Genomic DNA, 20,924 nt, shown 5'->3' on the forward strand with positions numbered 1-20,924 from the left:
ATTCAACCCACACTACAATTGTTAGGTCATCAGAGAGACAGCTTTTTGTAATTTGTGCAAAGATCCCCTTTTACTATCTGGTTTCTACTACTTTGATCAAAAGATGCCATAAAAGTGCAAAGGGAAGCCACATATTTGGAGAAGATATTTGCAAATAAATTTAACCAGCAAAAAGCTAGTATCCAGAATACATAAATAACTACAAATCAATAAGAAAAAGATAGGCAACTTACTAGTAAAATAGGCAAAAGACCTAAACAATAGTTTCAAAAAATAAGCATATGGAAAAATATTTTATCTCAAACCTCTCACACAGATATCCAGGTTGTACACTACACAATCTCACCACAGCTATCATGTAGACATAGATTTGGGTATGTGATATGACAGTTTCCCAATAAATGTCAATATATAACCTCATACACTATTGTTGATATTATCATTGTAACATCTTTGAGAGACAATTTTCCATCATCTGGTAAAATTGAAAGTATGCATACCCTCTGACACACAACCATGTCTCCTCAGGCACACAAGCAGCAAAAAAAAGAAAAAAATGTACGAAACTATTCCTAATGGCATTGTTCCTAATTATGAAAAACTAGAGGAGCCAGGGATTTAGCTCAGTGGTTCTGCCACCTGCCTCGCAAGCGCAAGGTCCCAAGTTCAATCCCCAGTACAAAAAAAACCCTAGAAATAACATAAATGTCCCTCAGAAATAATACACATAAATACATCCTGATACATTCATACACTGGAATGCTATCAACAATGATATAAACTACAGTCACATAAAAAAATGAATAAATTTTGCAAACAATATGATTTCTATCTATTTTTCTATTATATCGCTAGGATAGAAAAATGAAGTAGAAAAAACAAATATTGTGGGGTTTATAATGCTGTGAAAATGAAACATGACAGTGGTTGCATGAATGCTGGGAAGAGGAAATGGAAGTATCCTACTGTAAGGATCTCACACTATTCTGGAAGTGGCATAATAATGCTTGAAGACAGATTGTGATATGCTAACAATGTATGCTATAAAACCCCAAAGCAACCACTAAAATAACACACAGACAGCTTCTTCTGGGTTTCTCCTTTGAGCCCCTGGAAATGAGTGCCCTCTAGGAATCTTCTGAGGCTCCTCCTCAGAAGCCAGGGAGCCAGGGTGTAATTATCTATCCTCTATCCCTTCTCCTCAGCCTCATAAATTGGTGTCTTGGAGCTGGGCACTGACCTCAGCTCTCAACTCTTCAGAGGCAAAACCAGCACCACAGCACACTGCAGCCCAATTAGAGGCCATTGCAGGCTGCTGCGGTGCACAGTGAGGAGAAAAGAGATTTGGGGGAATTTGGAAGCAGATAAACCTGAGCCCAGAACTGAATTCCAGACTTTCACCACTGACAAACTTCAGTTCATATCCCACCCCTGTCATTTTATACCTATGATACTTTAAGAACTTAACTTCTCTAAACCTCAGTGTCTTCATCTGAAAGGGGGTTGGTAAACAGAATTCATCTCTTAGGATTGCCATGAGCAAAGAGATATTACAGGGGAAACACCTGGATCCATGTCTGGCAGGCAATAAGTGCTCAGTAAGTGCTAGCTCTTAATACTGCTTTTGAGATTAAAAATACTTGAAGCCTGATGGACACAGTGGTGCACGCTATAATCTCAGTGATTCAGAAGAAGAATCTCAAGTTCAAGGACAGCCTGTGCAACTTCACAAGACCCTGTCTCAAAAATAAAATAAAATGGAAAGAACTAGTGAGGTAGCTCAGTGGCAGAGTGCTTGCCTAGCAAGCATAATGAGCCCCTGGGTTCACTCCTCAGTACTGCCAAAATAATTTTTGCTTGAAGCCCCTCCAATGCCAAAGGGAGGTGCACCACCAGGGATGAACAGGAAAGAGCCCATAGAAGACCTAGATGTGAGGCTTGGCTTTTCTTGCTGGGTGAGACTAAGCAAATCACTTGAGATCTCTAAGCCTGGCTTCTTAGGGTTAGGTTTTCATTCGTTCACTCAACCTCAAAGGGCTGCTAAGTTGCAAATAGAATCCCTTTGTGCACTCATTGATTCCTTCAAGACCACACTTTTTGCACACCCTGTTCTGCACTAGGCTCTGTGTTGGTTCCTGGAACAGAGATGAACAAGGCATGGTCTCCTTGCTGTGCCAGTCTAGTGGGGAAACACATAAGGATAAGGAGATCAGTGATTATGGCATGGTAAAGATGTTCCAGGGGCTCAGCTTTAAAAGTGAGGAGAAAGATTGGAATTCAGAAGGCTATATGCAGTTAAGGAAGAGTTTTTCCCCAATGACAGAGAATTGAGCTTTTTCATAAGCCAAGGGGAAAGAAGAGAGAAGTAGATAATATCCTGCTTCTGAGGAAGAGAAAATAGATATCTCTTGCACTTGAGTGGAAGGAAGAGAGAAAGATGATTACAGTGGCCAAACAGTTTGGAAGGCAGAGGGGGATCGGAAAGAGTTCTTGTCTGTGGCTTTGACTTTTACCTTGTGGAGATATGCCTCTTCCTCCAGAAAGCACATGATGTCTGGCATCCTCAGGACTCCTGTCTGTTCTGCTCTTCTGCTACTTAGAACATTAAGCTTATAGGGTAATTCTGCTGTATTGATCTTCCACCTCTACTAGTCTGTAAATTCCTTTACTTCAAAGCCTCCAAACTAATCAAATTTCTCTTCCTCTGGTTTCCACTACTCCATTTGCTCCTGAATCTCACTCTTCCTCTTTTTCCTCTTTTTCGGTCTCTCACAGATACCTGTTATTCTGTCTGTACATCAGGATTTCATCTCGTGTCCTTTATAAAATTATAATCCCCTTATTTTCATTTCCAGCCTTACTCCTTTATCTGAGCGCTCCACTAATGCTCAGTCGTTGGTTTGACATCTCTTCACTTGCAAGTCCTCAAAACATCCATATGTCATTAATTGCATCTTCTAGTATTCCAACCCTATTCCTTCTTTCTTGAGTTTGAAACTCCAACAAAGTCATCATAATTTAGAAAAAATTTGAAGTTATTGGTGATTCCTCTGTCTCTACTTCCAATTGTTTTGTGTGGTTTTTTTGTTGTTGGTGGTGGTGTTGCTTTTTTTGGTACCAAGGATCCAACTCGGGTCCTTCCGCTTGCGAGGCAGGCGGCAGAACCACTGAGCTAAATCCCTGGCCCTCCAGTTGGTTTTTCAGTCTGATTTGATTTAATTCTACAAGCCTCCCTTCATTTTTCTTAAGATCTTCATTAGCCTGTTAACCTATCTCCCCATCTTCCACAGCTTTGTTCATCCCTTCCTTCTTTCTTTACAGGGCTGTTGTTCTACATTTCCTTCAGTCACTGCTTTGGGGGCCCGTGTCAGGGAAGCTTCTTAAGGAATCCACCTGAAGATCCCTAGGACACGAAACAGGAGAACAACTTGCAGTTTACATGATAGACCTGAAACAATCTTGTCCAAGTTATCTCTTTCAATATCTATCCCCTTAATTATGTAAAAATCTGGCCAAAGCTTTGAAATTACTGCTCCAAAATCCCAACTACATGGTTTAGCCCTCTTCATTCTTTCTCCTATTCCTCATTCACCTTCTCGCAAGCACTACTCAAGTGATCCTGTGTCTCTGTGGTGGTTCTGGGCTTGGAGTGTGGTGAGCACTCCAAGGTCATGCTGTTACCCCTGCTCTCCCAAAATTCACCTTGCAAGGAAAGACAGGTCATTAGCCATGACTCTGAGAGCAAGGCCAGCCAGGAGGTGCTGCAGCTAGTCTAGAAGGCCTTGGGAAGGAACTAGTCTCTGCATGTATTGCTTCAAGCCCAGAAAGTCCAAAGTCTTCCCTCTGTCCTTGCCACAGTGTATCCTAACCTCACAGGGGAGGCTATCACTTCTGGCTGGCTCCTCTCTCCCCAATATTACTCACCTGGTCCTTCCCAGGTTCCTTGGATCAAAGATTCTTTGTATATTCTCTCTTTCTTCTCAAGGATTTCTTTTCTTCAACCTTTCTTAGTTTACCTCTAGTCACTCCTTTTTCTCTTTCGTATATCATATCTACTTTTTCCTCTCACCTTTTATTGAGCAATAAAATATCTGGAACATGACAGATAAACATGTGTCTTGTGAGCTTACATCTCACACAGAGAAAGTAATGTGCTCCCTGAAATCAAGGAATGTCTTGTTCATGTGTAGCTCCTACAAAATCTGACATTGTATTTATCTGTGCCTCAAAAGAAGTAGGCACATATACATGAAGAGACAACTTTTCATCATAAAATCCTTGGGCCCTAAAATAGAAATAGGCCTTTTTCCATTGACCATTTTGTTCCAACAGCCTCTGATCCTCACTCCTGGTGCTAGCCCAGGGCTGAAGCTAATGGATCAGGATGGAAATACCAGCATCTTCAGTATCTCCTACACCAACTTCCTCTTGGTGGGTTTCCCTGGATTGCAGGAGGAATGGCCCTTCCTGGTTTTGCCTCTTACCTTCCTCTGTGTAACCATCATCTCTGCCAATGCCCTGGTCATCCACACAGTGGTGGCCCAGCAGAATTTGCATGGGCCCATGTATATATTCATTGCTCTGCTCCTGGCTGTCAACATTTGTGCTGCCACTGCTGTGATGCCTAAAATGCTGGAGGGCTTTGTGCATTATGCTAACCCCGTATCACTACATGGATGTCTGACCCAGATGTTCTTTATCTACTTCACCTTCCTTCTGGATTACAATCTCCTGCTAGCTATGGCTCTGGACCACTATGTGGCCATTTGCCACCCACTCCACTGTAGTGACCTGATGACCTCCCACCTGCTGAATCTGCTGGCCATTTTTGCCCTGACATGGAGCCTGGGAGTGGCAGTCCCCTTGGTGGTACTAACTGCATGAATTCAATTCTGCCATATGGCAGTGATTCGACATTTCACCTGTGAATACACTGCACTACTGAGTATAGCTTGTGGAGACCTGACCTTCAACAACCAGTTGGGGCTGGCTGTGATTGGTCACTGTGACCTTTGACCTGGCCTTGCTAGGAACCTCCTACACACGCATCATCTATGCTGCCTTCTGGATCTCTTCTGGGGGAGCCCAAGCCAAGGCCTTGCACACACGTGGCTCCCACTTACTGGTCATCCTTATCATCTACCTCTCTGGCCTTTCCACTTCCATTGTCTTCCGAGTGACCAAGACTGTGTCTCAGGATGTCCAGAATCTCCTCAGTGCTGTATACTTACTGCTCCTGGGAGCCTTGAATCCTCTAATTTATGGGGTAAGAACTAGAGAAATCTGTCAGCATGTAGAAAAGATGCTCTGTAAAAAGGAATCACTCCAGGAGGCTGGAGAAAAGCCAAAGAGATTGCAGAGCTTGAGAGTAGAGAGGAAGTTACCAGGATAAAAGAACATTATCAAAGTGGCAAGTTGAGCCTGTGACCTCTAGAAATAAGAGATAAGAACGGGGTACACTGAGACAGGCTAGAATTTCCTGAGCACATTATGGATTGTTGAATTCTTAGAATATCCTGTTTTCATCTCAATAATAAAATTGCTTGTACCAATTTATACTCCTTAGCTTATTTTCTCTGTGCTTTTCCCCCCCAATTGCTGAGAAATCCCAAATTAATATTTGGATGTGTGGACCTTAACTAGGAGACATACAAAGCAAGTTAGACAGAATGTGACATGCCCTGAACACCTAAATCTCAAAGCAAAACAGCCCAAGTCCTTCCCTGATGATGTCTTTCCCAAATACAGCCTAAGACTTGACATAAAGTTCAGTGTCCAAAAACTAGGTTGAGCTCTATAACCCAATCTATCCCAAATATGTACAGCCTTTGCCTCAGATCCCAAATCTGACTCAGGCAAACAGGTCGGGCTGACCCAGGGTGTCCAGTTTAGCCCACACAAACAGGTCAAGTTGCACCCAGGGCTCTAGTCTGACACTCAGATCAAGTCTTCTCCTGGGTTTCAGATCAGAGTGGACCCTCCCTAGGGAGCCCAAACTGAGCCAAGCAGCCAGTCAGAACTCTGAGGTCTCCAGGCTGATTTCAGGAACATAAACTCCTGGCCTAGAGCCCAAGTCAAACTCAAAGACCAGACTAACCTCTGATCTGGAATTAGACCTCAGTCTGACCCAAAGCCATCAGGCATTCTTCCTATAGCAGCTAATGTGATCTAGCTAAAAGTTATTCCCTTTCTAGGTATGGTGACACATGCCTATAGTCCCAGCTACCCAGCAGACTGAGGCAGGAGGATCAATTGAGCTCAGAAATTTGGGGCCAGCCTGGGCAACATAGTGAGACTCTATCTCAAACCAATAGAGATTTCCCTGCTTAAAAGATTTCCACAGCTCCCTGTCATCTATAGAGCATCCTTCAAGAATGACCCAGAAAGAGGCTATGGTGCCTGCACACCTCAAGAGCCATCTGTAAACCAAGCCAAATTTTTCCCATCCTCTGTCAACTGATCATAGGGAACTCATGAGGTCATGGGTACAGGCTAGGACAGAAAAAGCAGTGTAGCAGGAGTAGAGACCACAGATATTTGAGCCATTTCTGCATGTAACTTACTTGTCCCTTCAAGTTGATGAGGGCTGGGATGTGACAGTTAAAAAGTGGGCTGTCAACCTGACTGGCTTGGGAGCCACTCAGAGGATTAGTAAGGAACACTTGTGGGTATGTCTGATGGGTCACTGAGGTGTGACCATGGGGAGTCTATCTCTGGTCCCTCACCCTTCCCTCTCTAGCACTGTTCCCTTGCCCACTTTTGGTCACCATGAATTAAGCATCTTTGCTCCACCATACCCTTCTGCCATGATGTTCTTGCCTTAGAGCCAGCCAACCATGGAGTGGATGCACATTAAACCTCTCCTTTAAGTTGTTTTTGTGTCTCAACAACAGGAAAGCTAATATATGGATTAACAAAATGTGGGATGGAGAATATCTATCTATCTTTCAGGTTCAAAAAGGAATGAAATTTTGATACATGCAACAGCATTGAAAAACCTTGAAAATATTATGGTAAGTAAAATAAACCAGACACAAGACAAATCTTACATTCCGCTTATATGAGGTACCCAGGATAGACTGCGACATAAAGAACACATATTGCCAGGTGAAAGAGACTGGAGAATAAGGAGTTAATGTTTCTATGGGTAGAGTTTCTGTCTGGAATGTTGACAAAGTTCTGGAAATAAATAGTGGTGATGGTCATAAAACACTGTGAATATACTAAAATGCCACTGAATTGTACATTTAAAAATTGATAAGGGCTGGGGACTTAGCTCAGTGATGCTGCATCTGCCTCAAAAGTACAAAGTCCTGAGTTCGATCCCCGGTCCCAAAAAAGAAAAAAATTTGATAAAATGGTAAATTCTATGTTACGTATATTTTATCATGGAGGAAAGAACACATATTAACATCAGAAGTGTTTTAAAATTTCTTCCCTCAATGCTCAAAGAACAGAAAATGTTTTTTTTAAACATGAACTTTATATGACATTAAATGAAAAAACTGACATCGCACACACTTTAAAAAGTTTATTTCAGAATGATCTATAGAACCTTATCTAGATAAAGGTCCCATCAGTACTTCTCACAGGATACCACCCAGTTTTGCTGATAGGAATCCACCAGCAAAAGCAGCAAAATTCAAGTCTCCTTACCCAAACTGAGATCATCAGAAAAGGAGTGTGTGATGAACTTTACTAAACCACTTCCTATTTCCTAGATAACTTCTTTTGCATTTAAAACTTCTACTTTGATTCCCAACATGTCAAGTCGTTTTTTCAAATCATTCACACAAACAGAAACAGTACTTTAAATCAATTATTCCTTTTGTTTCAATATGGTCCAGCAAAGCCATATAATCTTAAGTAAACTCACTATGCCTATCTATGCTCAAGTGTTTGGGCTAAGGAAGACGTGCTGTTTTCTTCTAAGTCTTTCCTCAGGATCCACACATCAGACACTCATCTCTGTTCTCCAGAGAGCACACCATGGCTGCTGTGTTCCTCTCTTTCTCTTCTTCCTCCTTTGATGCTTTTTCCTTATCTTTCAGCTTTTCCTTATTTAGAGTGAACTGGATAGGATTAGCTGCAGGTCTTGTCCTTAAATAATACATCCCAGTCTTTAAACCCTACAAGGGATACAAATATAACTATTAGAAGAAATTTTGTGAGAGCACTAGACATTCAAAATCAATATTTAAAATATATCCCATATATGCAAGTTAAAATTTTTAATTTAAAGAAATTTTTTAAAAATACATTTGTAAAACCCAAGTGAAACTCTTTTCTAAAACTGCAATTCTATCTCCTCTGGGAAGTACTCTCCAAAATACTTCAACAATCAGACAGCTATACCTTGCTTGTTCTTTTTATCCCTAAAATAGTTTTATCTCTTTGGAAACATCAAATATTTTTGTTCAGTTGTCTTTAACTGTTACGTAGGACTTCCAAGTTTGTGCAATAAATATTTAGAGAACTAGACCGTATCTCTACCAAAATATATTATAGCTACTTTAAGGATAAGGATTATATCTTCTATTTGGTATCCTCAGTAATGGTACATAGTAAGTGTACAATAAGAATATGTTATAGAAGAAAATAAACTTTTAATTCTATAAAAATTTCCATTACACTGTCAAGGAATGAAAATATAATCTAAAATCTTAGGACTTAACAGTTGGTAATGGTAAATAATTTGGCTTTTAAAGTGCTATTAAGAGGGCAAAAAGCAGATGTTTTTAAATAGTGGGTTAATATGTGCAAAGTTTTATTTTAGGAATGACAATAGTACACAGGATATCTTGGAACAGAGATATTATAGTAGAGATCAGTTAAGAACAAATGGCAAAAAAAAAAAAAATGGCAGTAGAAAAGGAAGATACTCAAGAAACAGTACAAAGGAACGAATAGGAACAACCCACATCACTTGTTAAATAATTTCTTGAACAGTAAAGGAAGTAAGGAACATAAACAACTTTAAAACTGTTCCACTTCTAAAATATCCCAAACTAGTAATTTCTTCTACTAACCTGCTTCCAACCATAGAAGTGCATACTGGTGAGCTTGCCATAGTTAGGCTCAGCAATATGAATGTTCAAAGACTGGCTTTGATCAATGAAAGCACCTCTATCAGCTGCCATCTTGAGAACAGTTTTCTGAGAGATTTCCCACACTGTCTTATAAAGCTGCTTCAGGTCATCAGGAATTTCCAGTATGCTCTGAAAGAGGGAACATAAATGTTTATCCTATTCTAGTTAAAGAAAACAGTATGACTAACAGAATAATGATGCAAGGGTTTAACCTTCCTGCCAGAGTTGACTTCATCATTCAGAATATGACACGACCCTTCTCGACTTTGCCCAGATTGCTAACCTATTGCTTAGAAAGTCCAATTAAACCTCATCTAACCAAATATAAATCTGGTGGTAGTGATTTAAGCATCCATCTTTAAAAGGTTTATGGGCAAAATGTTCATTATTCTAGAAGCACTTAAATGAAGTAAGTCAGAACTAAGCAGCAATAAATGCTCCTTGAGTTTTGCAGAAAACACAAATAACCAGGGTTATATGTAAATCAAAGGGACACAATCAAGAGATGCAAAGAAATAAAGTCCTTTAAATAAGCTACAACTCTAGAAACTCCATTTGGAGTCTTAATAAAATCAGGTTTTCTTAGATCTACAGTTAATTTGCATTAAAACACAGACTGAAGCCAGGCATGATAGTATATGCCTATAATCCCAGCACTTGGGAAGCTGAGGAAAATTGTAAATTCAAGGCTAGCCTGGGTGACTCTAAAAAAAATTTTTCTTAATCCCACTCATACAAACTGGCTAATGCTATAGTTTCTGTCATCAAAAACAGAACAGATTTTAGGACTCTGTGTGGTCACACAGACCAATGTATAGCCAGAGATCCAGAGGCCTATATCTACAATTAAGTGCTGCTTGATTCTCAGCTCCAAATATTTTATTGTTAATCACTATTGTGACTGTCTTTTTTTTTTTTTTTTTTGGTACCGGGGATCGAACTTGGGACCTTGTGCTTGCGAGGCAGGCAGTAAAACCACCGAGCTAAATCCCCGGCCCCTATTGATTGTGACTGTCTTTTGGACTATCAGTCTTCAAACTCAAGCATACTTTTAAAATTTGGCTCTAATTTGAGACATTTTATCAGTGGTCCCCAAATTCTGAGGCATTCTGGAATCACATCAAGAATTTTTATGTCTGGCTCCAACTCGCACTCCTTACTTAACGGGGAAGGGGTACAATCTAAGCTTCAGGATTTTAAAAGCAAAAAAACCCGTTGAGAACCACTGGATTCCAACACGGTTGATTAGAGGAGATGTGTTGGAGAAGCTTGGAGGAAAGACACTAAATAATCCAGGCATTCTAAAATGGCAGAGGCAAACATACCCAGATACCAAAATTAACCTGAAAGACAAATCCTCTTCATCAAACCAGGGATCTGGGTTGTTGAAAAGGAGAAGTGGCACCACCACTGGTCTGCAGCTTCCCCCACACCCTTTACCCAGTGATCAGGCCATCGGAACCTCTAACAGCCCCAGTGCCGCAGAGGCCAGACTCCTGGGATAGGCTCCCTGCATACTCTCCCTCCCACCTGGAAGAGGAAATCCAGCATGGGAGCTAGGCCCCAGGAAGCTGTGGCCTGCAACCAGAGAAAAGGGGAGCCGGAAGGACAAAAATAGGCAATCCCTTCCCCTCATCATCCTCCCATACCAGAGAACTCTGTGTCCCTGCAGCATCTAGTCCACTACCCACCATCCAGCATCAACAAAGGAAGCCTCCTACCCTAAGCAGAGAGAAGCTGAACACCATGAGGCTGTAGGCAGCCCTCCCTTGCTGGCAGGGAGCTGTGGATCACATGGATGGGGGTGGGGGAGAGAGTCAGCAAAGCCAGACCAGAGTGGGTGCTCTCCTATTATTCCCCATACATCAGAAAGATCTAATGCAGCATGACATCCTCCCCACTGCCCAGTTCAGCAGGCTGGAGAGCAGGGCTCTTGAGACAGGCAGGGAGGGATAAAGGACTGTGGGTAAGAGACAGAAAATAGTGTCTGGGTCAGAGGGCTTCAGGTGTTATACTGGGCAGAAGGGTCCCTGAAGGGACAGTGTGAAGATGACGATGAGATTTGTCCTGCAGCAAAGGGAGGAGTGGGGGTCCCTGGCAGAAGTCAGCAGAGAACCTGGTGTTGGGCAAATATACCATATTCTTCCCAAATTAATTGAGGTGTTTAATTAACTACAAATATATTCACAGGTCCCAAGAACCCCACAGCTTCCTTCAATCTCTAGCTACACTTCTCTCTGCATCTCTCCTCCCACCTGAAAAAGTCAATAAAATTTACCCTTCTTTCCCCCGCTCTGCACCCCAGACTAACTGCTAATAGCAGCACAGTATAGTGTGTAAAGGGTACTGATAAAAGGATGAAATTGTCACAAGTTTTAATGTTCCTGACTGATATTGCAGGCTCTGTGGATGCTGTTATATAAGCACTACGAATTTTCTCTTTACAACACGGTAACTGGGTCCAAGCAAACAAAACTGAATAGTCTGAAGTGGTAGACAAGACCTCTATAAATACAGCCAAGATAACATCATTAAAAAATAGAATCTAAGCAAACAGATCTTCATACAAACAACAAAGTTCACTCTATTTGACCTCAAGCTTCAGCTCAAAGAAAAGAAAAAAGAAGGTAACAAAATGCTTCCAAAGATTCCCAACTCCCCCAAAGCAGATCCTAGGGGCACAGAAGGTGTGGATATCAAATACCAAACACCTAAATGCTAAGACAGGATCAAAGAGGAAGCAAAGAAACTCAGCAAGCTCAAAGATGTTATAACCAAGCAGCAGAATTAACGAAGTGACCAATGTGTTTAGACAAATAAAAAAATAGAAGAGATAATCAAAACCATTCAAAACATGAACAACAAATTTACCAGAGTCCATGAAAAGGTACCAAACAGAAATCCTAGAGATAAAGAATTCTACTGAAGGGCTGGGTAAAATTAGCTCAGTGGTTCCGGCACCTGCCTCACAAGGGCAACGTCCCGAGTTCAATCCCCAGTACCACAAAAAAGAGTCGTTGAAGAATTCTACTGAATATATGAACAGCAGAAATGACCTGTGAGGGAAGGGTATCGGACCTAAAGGATAGATCAAAAGCACAATAAATACCATATGCTCAGAGATACCTTAAAAATAAGAGAACAACAACAAAAAATGGATCCAACAGCTACTAGATGACACTAAGAAGACTAACCTAAAATCTGTTTACAGAAATCATGACAGAAAACTTTCCAAGTATGGGGAAAGAACTCAACATATAGGTAAGCAAAGCATATACAACCCCAAATAATTACGAGAGAAGAAACTACCTAAAACACAGCATAGTCAAAATCCCAACACTCGGAAGGCTGAGGCGGTAGGACTACAGCAAGTTTGAAGCCAGTCTGGCCTACATGTGAGTTCACCCAGGTCAGCCTAAACTACACAGCAAGACCCTGTCTCAAAAAACAAATGACAGCAAAAAAAAAATCTCAGCAGTCCAACACAAGAGAAGGACAGAATCTTAAAAATCTCTCGGAGAAAAGCAAAAAATCACTTATAAGGCAAATCTATTTGTTTTACCGCCAATTTAACAAACTCTACAGGCCAGGAAAGCATAGAGTGAAGTGTTTCAAGCCCTAAAAGAAAACAACATTCAACTGAGACTAACATATCCTGCAAAAGTATTCTTCAAAACTGACAGAGTAGGGCCAGGGATGTAGCTCAGTGGCACCACGCCTGCCTGGCAAGCTCAAAGTCCTGAGTTCAATCCCCAGTAAAGTGGGGGGCAGGGAGGGGGAATTGACAAAGAAATAAGGACATTCCATAACAAAGAACACCTTAAGAAATTCATGACCACCAAATCAGCACTCAAAAAAATTCTCAAGGATTTCCCAGACAGAGATAATGAGGCCAACAATGCCAAAACTTGGATGGAATGAATACATCAAGCAGGATGAACAGTTAAACAAAAAGGGAAAAATAAAGGAATGAACAACAGAAAAATAATGCAATGACACAAGTAAGTCAATACCTTTCAGTAATAACTCAGTAATAGCCTCAGCTCCCTAATTAAAAGACAGATTGGCAGACTGGATCAAAAAACAAAACTCAATGGTTTGCTGCATATAAGAGATATCCCTAGTCAGGTGTGGTGGCACATGCCTGTAATCCCAGCACTCAGGAGGCTGAGACAGGAAAATGACTACAAGCTACATAATGAGCTCAAGACCAGTTTGAATGACAAGACCCTATCTGGAAAAAAAAAAAAAATGCTACTCTTTTGCAGAAGACATCTAGAAGATACAAAGAACTAAAAAAAAAAAAAAAAAGACCCTCAAAATAAAAGACCCAATCCAAAAACGGACAACTAAAATGAACAGAGTCTTCTCAGAAGTAAAATAGCCAATAAATACATAAAAATTTATCAGAGAAATACAAATTAAAACAACACTGTAATTTCTCTACTCCAGAAAGAATGGCTAGCATCAAGATATCAAACAATAACAAAAGCTGGAAAGGCTGGGGGGACATGCTTCTACATTGATAGGTGGAATGTAAACTGACTGGTACGACCACTATGGAAATCAGTATAGATTCCTCAAAATTCTAAAATTTGAAAATCCATTCGACCCAGCTATTCCCCTTCTTCCCAGGAATTAAAAACATCATATCATAGTGACACATGCATACCCACGTTTATAGCAGCACAACTCATAATAGCTAAGTCTTGAAGTGGCCTCTATGTCCATCAACAGATGAATGGATAAAGAAAATGTGGTATTTATGCATACTCAGCCATAAAGAAGGATAAAAGAGCCATTTGTTAAGAAAACTGACATACCTTGAGACTACAATGTTAAAGTGAAATACATTAGACACACAAGCTTCAATATTGCATAACTTCTCTTATATGAAAAACCCAAAGTATACATAAATTACAAAATAAAAGATAGATAATAGGAACAGGGAGATAGATTTTTGGGGAAGGGGATCTAAAGATAGAAGGAGGAGGAAAGGAGGAAAGGATCTAAAGATAAAGGAAGGAGGAAAGGGGGAAGAAAAAGATTTAAGATATGTTAAGTACAGGTATCTAGTCCCTACAGTAAATGTATACTAATAAGAAAAGAAAATTCGGGAACCACTGTTTTGTATTATTGCACAAAGAAGAGCACAAGGCCTATGTGAGAACTGTATAATCGTAGCACAATGCAGAAGTAAACATAGCTTCATAGGTAGAGACTATATACATGATGACTACAATGAATAGCTATTTTCCTTTCTATTCAGCAGGATAAGTGAGAGGCACCACGATGTTCAACTCCAGAAGAGCATGCTTCATTTTCATTCTATACCTGGATAGAGCCATTGCATGCAATAATTTGATTTTTCATTTCTTCATTCCATAAGCCCCGCTCTGTAAGATCTTTCAATAAATGAGGATTTACAATCTGAATAGAAAAGTAGAAAAGATGTGTTAAAACAAATATCAAGGACAGGGCCTACAACAGATCACAGGCTTAGAACTCAAAGATTACTTAAGAATTATTTAACATGAAATTGCTTGGTAAATCCTATTTTTTTACAAAACTGAGAGGCCCACCACCACATAAAATCTACATTCCTTTAAGATCTTGACAGCTATTAGTATAGAGTAGTAATCATTATACAATGTACACATATATCACATCATCACATTGTACACCTTGAATCATACAACTTGTCAACTATATCTCAATAAGGCTGAAAAATGTTTTTTGGCACAGCTGGAGACTGATCTCACAGTCTTAAGCATGCTAGGCAAGAGCTCTTCAACTAAGCAATACAACCAGACTTCAAAAAATTTTTTTCGGGCCGGGGATTTAGCTCAGTGGTTTTGCCGCCTGCTGTGCAAGCGCAAGGACCCGAGTTCGATCCCCGGTACCAAAAAAAAAAAATTTTTTTTCAATTGAAAAAAAAAAGGAGGCTGAGGCAGGATGACTGCAAGTCTGAGACAAGTTTAAGCTATATAACGAGATCCTGTCTCCCAAAAAAAAGAAAGAAAAAGAGGAGGAAGAGGGAGGAGATACATATTTCCCCTAAACAATATAAAAATTTATTTCAGGATATCTGGAAATTCACAAATAAAAATCTTTTAAATTAGTAGTTCTCAGCCCTAGCTGCATATAAGAATGACATGGGAACTTTAAAAAACAACACTGATCCCATTCATCAGAAATTCTAATTGGTAAAAAAGTGTGAGAACTAGTCTCAAATGATATTTCTATATACATCTTCAGTATCCCAAGTTAAGCATCTGAGGTTGTATCACATATCATTATGATGATATAATAATTAGATATCTTGGGAATCCTAGTATCAATAAGTTACTTAGATATTCAACTCCTAATCTCTCTTTCAAATATTTATCAAATGTTTTTATGTATTGAAATAACACAGAATAATATTAGAGATGTGACAATCTGTTTCAAAGCTTTGCCCCCAAACCAAGAAAAAGGGGCATACTAAATATGAGTGAGCATTTACAGCCAACATCTTGGTTTTAAAAGATCTCTTATCTGGCTGTGAACTTCTCACCTGAAATTCTCCTGACAAGACTCTTCGAGTGTAGATGTTGCTGGTATAAGGTTCAATGGACTCATTATTCCCCAAGATCTGAGCAGTTGAAGCAGTAGGCATTGGGGCAATAAGTAAACTGTTTCTTATACCATACCTAAAGAAAAGGAGATTCTTAGATACTGGTGCTAAAGCTGCCAAGAAAGCAGCTACTTTATATTACTGTAGCATATACAGACGCCAGAAGAAACTCATACATGCATTTAATTCACATGTTAACTTTTTAATTAAACTCCTACATGGCAAGGCACAGTGGCCCATGCCTGTGATCCCAGCACTTGGGAGGCTGAGGCAAGAGGATCACTGCAAGTTCAAGGCCAGCCTGGGCTGCAAAGTGAATTCCAGGCCAGCCTGGACTAAATAATGAGACCTTATCTCACAAGTAAGTAAGTAAATAAATACAGACTCCTACAGGGATACAATTCCGTGGTATGAACAATGTTACTGCTCATCCATTTCTTAAATGCCTGATCCCTGAACAAAATTAGCACAATTTTTACTGCCAGCATTCTTTATTATGCCGTGGCTTATGCCACCAGGAATCACAGGACTTGACAGACTATCATACCCAGAGAAATATTCAAGTCACAATTTCAGAGTCCCCCACTTGCATCGCGATCATTCATTCAACCTCCTCATTTTGTTCTAAGTACCTATATGATCATTATGCTGGGCCCCTTCATGAAACACGATGATATGAAAGTGGCCAGAATTAGTCAACTCTCCATTATCCTGTGAAATGGGAAAAATATGTTCAGAGTACCTGACTTCCTCTACTATCAAGTGTAAATTCACAGAAGGTTTGCTCTACAAACATTTTCTATGACCCATACCTTTACATATGCTTTAACTATCTGAGTTATGTGTGTTATTTCACTTAGTCTTAAGTTTATCTAACACGAAAAGCATGTCTTTCCTACATTCCATACCTATTGATTCAAACAGGGCTTAGCAGAGTCTCAGGTCCCGATGGAGTCTGTATAAATGGGGTTTCAACCTCACTCTGGCCCTTTCTAGTTATGGGGCATCAAGCAAACCAATTACCTCCATGTCTTTATTACTTCGTATATAAAACAGCAACATCATCTGTCTACACAGGAAAATGTTGTGAAAGTCATACATGATACATCCAAACTATGGAATTGTCTGTGCTTACTGAAAACATGCAGTAATTTATGTATACTAAAAGTGAAAGACATCCAAAATAAAACACAAAATAAAAAGTCTCAGAATATGTCAAGTTTGACATAACCACAACTGTATGTGTAGCTATCTGCAAATATATTGGAAAAGATCTAGAAGAATACACACCATTAATAAATGTTATCTTTGAGAAAGGGAACAAGTTAAGTTTTTGTTTTGTGGAACAAGTGGTTGGCAGAAGAAAAGAAGGGCTTTTACTTTCTATTTTATTTCTGTATTTGAACTTTATTAACAATGAATTAATTTATATACTAAATTTGAAATTTTAAAAAGTCATATATATAAAATAATAAGTGTTTTGAGTGGGAAAACCCCAAAATGACAAAATACAAAATGCAGCATGGGTCCATTTTTGCAAAAACTGAACTGACATATAATACACTTCTGAGTACACACTTAGAAGAAAGTCTAAAGAATGACCACCAACAGCAATTCTGGAGGAGTTAGTATACTAGGATAATTTTCATTTTCTTCCCCTTTTCATGTATGTTTTTCTAAATTTTCTAACATGTATTATTTTATGGAACAATTTTATGCCTACTGCTTCCTTCTCCAAACTTAGGCACCTTGCATCTGCATTAACCCATAAATGACCACCTCATGATAGGAAACAAAAACAATTTGTTTCCTTATTCATTAAGGAAAACATTCTGCCTGCCCTCAAATTATTTATTTGTTTGAAAGGCTTACAAAGGCTCGATTCTGAGGCAATGAGAAGTTGCTGGGGATTGAACCCAGGGCCTTATACACTAAGCAAGTCCTCTACCACTGAGCTATAGTCCTATCCCATAAAGACAATTTTTAAACTTTTCTCTTGTGTAGTTTAACACATTACCCTCTAAAAGTTCTTCCAAAATCCCTAACTTATTCCTATGACAATCAATTCAAACAAAGCCATTTATAAGCTCAATGTGGTTAACATTAAATAGAAGAGTGGAAACCTTTAATTTCCATATATTTGGAAAAATTAAGATTTAATGACAAAAAGAATACCTAATATAGATGATAAGCCCCTAAAACAAGATCAACTAATAATAGTACTTTCCATGTACTGAAACATTTTCACTGTGCCAAGCAATCTGCAGGTTACCATACATTTTCTTCCCAAGTATTTTTCTAAATGTAGCTATGTGAGGTAGGTTACTTTTAGCCTCATTTAAAAGAGGAGCAAACTATGAGTTTCAGAAGTTATAATGACATACTTATTTTTTGTTTTGTTTTGTTTTTCCAGTACCTGGGATCGAACTCAGGACCCTGAGCTTGCAAGGCAGCTGAATCCCAGGCCCAATGACATACTTAATTTTTGAAGGGCCAGAACCCAAGCCCTCCTGTATCTCTTTACTTACTTTGCAATCTTCTCCTTGAGAAGTTTCCAGTCCCATAGGTCTGTGGGGGTAACATTCCACATATCATACTGAAGAATCTAAGAAATAAGTTTATGATGTCACTCTACAGCAATTTAAAACTATGAAAAAAAAAACAAATGCCAACAAATTCTGTCTTCTAGTCAACCTGTATAAGGAATACCAAGTCCAGAGATCTCTCTGAACAAACTTCCATGCAGTCATTTTGAATCAGAAGCAGGCTAACTGGTTAAGGTCTCCTCTTACCTGCATCCTTGCTGTATTTTCTCAGAGGGCCCATATCCTACCTACAAACCAGGAAATCCTACCACTCATGAAAGCATGTGCATGAGATACATTCTTTTTATAATAAAAGTGTTATTCTAATCTTATTTTCATTGCCTTGATATGTTTACTTAGCTAAAAACACCTATTTTCAAACCCATTAAATTTCTTAAATAGTAGCAGAAATGCCAGAACTAAAATTTTACATGGAAGAAAATTACAATATTGATAATAATGGCAGTATGGAAAGCAGAATTCTAAGACAGCTCCCTAGATTCCCAGTCCTTGGTGCACAGGCTATTTATAATCTCTTCCACTTGAGTGTGAATAGGACCTGCTTAAAAGGGACTTCACTCCCAAGATTACGCTAAGGATGAAGGTTTTCTGCAGATGTAATTAATCCCCTAAATGCAAATCAGTTGATTTTGATTTGAACAAAAGGGAAGACCTGACTTATCAGATGAACACTCTCAAGAGGAACTAAACTATACCCTTTGTGAAATGAGAGACTGTCTTTCCCACTGGCCTTGAAGAAGCAAGATGTCACAGGTTCTAGAGCTACAAGGAAACGAATTCTGCCAACAATCAAGTGAGCTTCGACAAGGACACTGAGCTTCAGAGACCACAGCCTTAGGAAACCCAGAAAAGAGGACACAGCTAAGGAAATCCTGGATTCATGACCTCCATAAACTGTGAGATAATGAATGTATGCTGTTTTAATCCACTAAATTTAGCAACAAAAAACTAACACAGCCTTCCTCTTGTTTTAGAAATGATTAGTTATAAATACAAAAGATTAAAACAGAGTACCCTTTTTATATCTTTTTTACTTTAAAGGATAAAGGTACTGAAGTTTTCTTTTTCGGGGTTGGGGGCAGTACTGGGGATTGAGCTCACGACCTTGTGCTTGCAAGGCAGGCGCAGTGCCACTAGGCTATATCCCCGGCCCAGTACTGAAGTTTTCTATAGCTAATGTAACAAACTACCACAAACTTGGTAGCATAAAATAATGAAAATTCATTCCCTCGTGTGTCTGGAGCCAAAAGCCCAAAATCAACATGCTTGGAGGGCCACACTCCCTCCAGAGATTTTGTACCTTGCCTCTTCTAGCTTATATGGCTGTCAGCATCCTGGGGTTATGTAGCTACCACTCCAATCTTTGCATCTGTGGTCATGTTGGTTGCCCTTCTCTGTGTTTCTTGGAAGGCAACTGTTAATGGATTTAGGGCCCACCTGAAAAATCTGGGATGATCCACCTCATCCCAAGATCCTTACTTACATCTGCAAAGATTCTCTGTGAACCAATAAAGATAATATCCACAGGTTCCAGGGGTTAATATGCAGATATATTCTTTATAGGAGGGTGTAACCATTCATCCAATTCTAGGAACTCACAGGCAAAAGGAAGTTTCATCCATGTACTTACTCCTTTGCTTACTGGAGAGCCCTCATAGGTTTCATATGGGCCATGCTCCTTGGCTAGATCACAGCTGGCTTCCAGGGCTCCATAATAAATAGTCTCAAAGATTTGCTTGTTCAATAACTGGGCCTCTGGACTCTCAAAAGGATATCTCATCAGGATAAAAGCATCTGCCAGGCCTTGAACCCCAATTCCAATGGGGCGATGGCACTTATTTGATAAGTGTGCCTTTGTACCAAAAGATTTTAAGAAAAAGAGAAAATATCACTGACACAAGAAGTTAATATTCTACATTAATGACATACATTATCCCTCTTTCATGTTTTTTCTTTTTTGGTACTGGGGATCGAACTTGGATCCTTGAGGTTGCGAGGCAGGCGGCAGAACCACTGAGCTAAATCCCCAGCCTCCTCTTTCAGGTTAAGACAGTATCTCACTATGTAGCCCAGGTAGGCCTTAAACTCATAATCTTCCTGCCTCAGCCTCCCAAGTGCTATAATTACAGGCATGCACCACCACACCTAGCTCACAAATTACCTCTTTATCTCAGTCACCTCACACTATTTCAATGATAACCACTTAAATTATGACTAGCAGAACAGACCATGATAGCTATACTCCTTCCATCTTGTATTTCAATAATCACCAATAAACAGCAAAATCTATTCATACCTCTGGAATGGGATAGTAGTTTATATCAATAATTTTATTCAAATTTCGGACAATGACTTTAGTGACTTCGGCCAATTTCTTAAAGTCATATGTGTGTTCTGATGTGACATACATATTCAGGGCCAGGGAAGCCAAGTTACAAACGGCAACCTAGAATGCAAAATAAAGTAGTCAAAAATCTTACAACTTTGATTTCTTCTTGTGTCAATGATGTTACTCACCATAAGCATCCGACACTTAAACATTAAAATTTTTACTTCTCTCTTCATCATTCTTCAGTACATTTCTAAATTCTCTGATTCTATCTCTTCAATATG

General features: G+C 39.5%; 1 protein-coding gene and 1 pseudogene across 3 annotated transcripts in view; one reads left to right on the forward strand and one right to left on the reverse strand.

The window, feature by feature from the left end:
* Positions 1–4,374: 4,374 nt before the first annotated feature.
* Positions 4,375–5,392, forward strand: LOC101708389 (olfactory receptor 52L1-like; annotated as a pseudogene).
* A 2,124-nt stretch (positions 5,393–7,516) lies between these two features.
* Positions 7,517–20,924, reverse strand: part of Rrm1 (ribonucleotide reductase catalytic subunit M1) — a 45,437-nt gene continuing 32,029 nt past the window's right edge. For all 3 annotated transcript variants that reach the window (XM_004863334.4, XM_087211839.1, XM_021243268.2), the window contains 7 exons: positions 20,608–20,757; positions 19,942–20,163; positions 18,234–18,310; positions 15,646–15,781; positions 14,424–14,519; positions 9,030–9,218; positions 7,517–8,129 (listed from right to left, as the gene is read on the reverse strand). In XM_004863334.4, coding sequence (XP_004863391.1) covers positions 7,941–8,129; positions 9,030–9,218; positions 14,424–14,519; positions 15,646–15,781; positions 18,234–18,310; positions 19,942–20,163; positions 20,608–20,757 — 1,059 coding nt within the window. In that variant the 3' untranslated portion in view covers positions 7,517–7,940. The remainder of the gene's footprint in view (positions 8,130–9,029; positions 9,219–14,423; positions 14,520–15,645; positions 15,782–18,233; positions 18,311–19,941; positions 20,164–20,607; positions 20,758–20,924) is intronic.

The sequence above is a fragment of the Heterocephalus glaber genome, unplaced genomic scaffold (genome assembly GCF_053883595.1).
Source record: "Heterocephalus glaber isolate CG9 unplaced genomic scaffold, H.glaber_assembly_v1.0 deba00001428, whole genome shotgun sequence".
In the NCBI taxonomy this organism is placed as follows: domain Eukaryota; kingdom Metazoa; phylum Chordata; class Mammalia; order Rodentia; family Bathyergidae; genus Heterocephalus; species Heterocephalus glaber.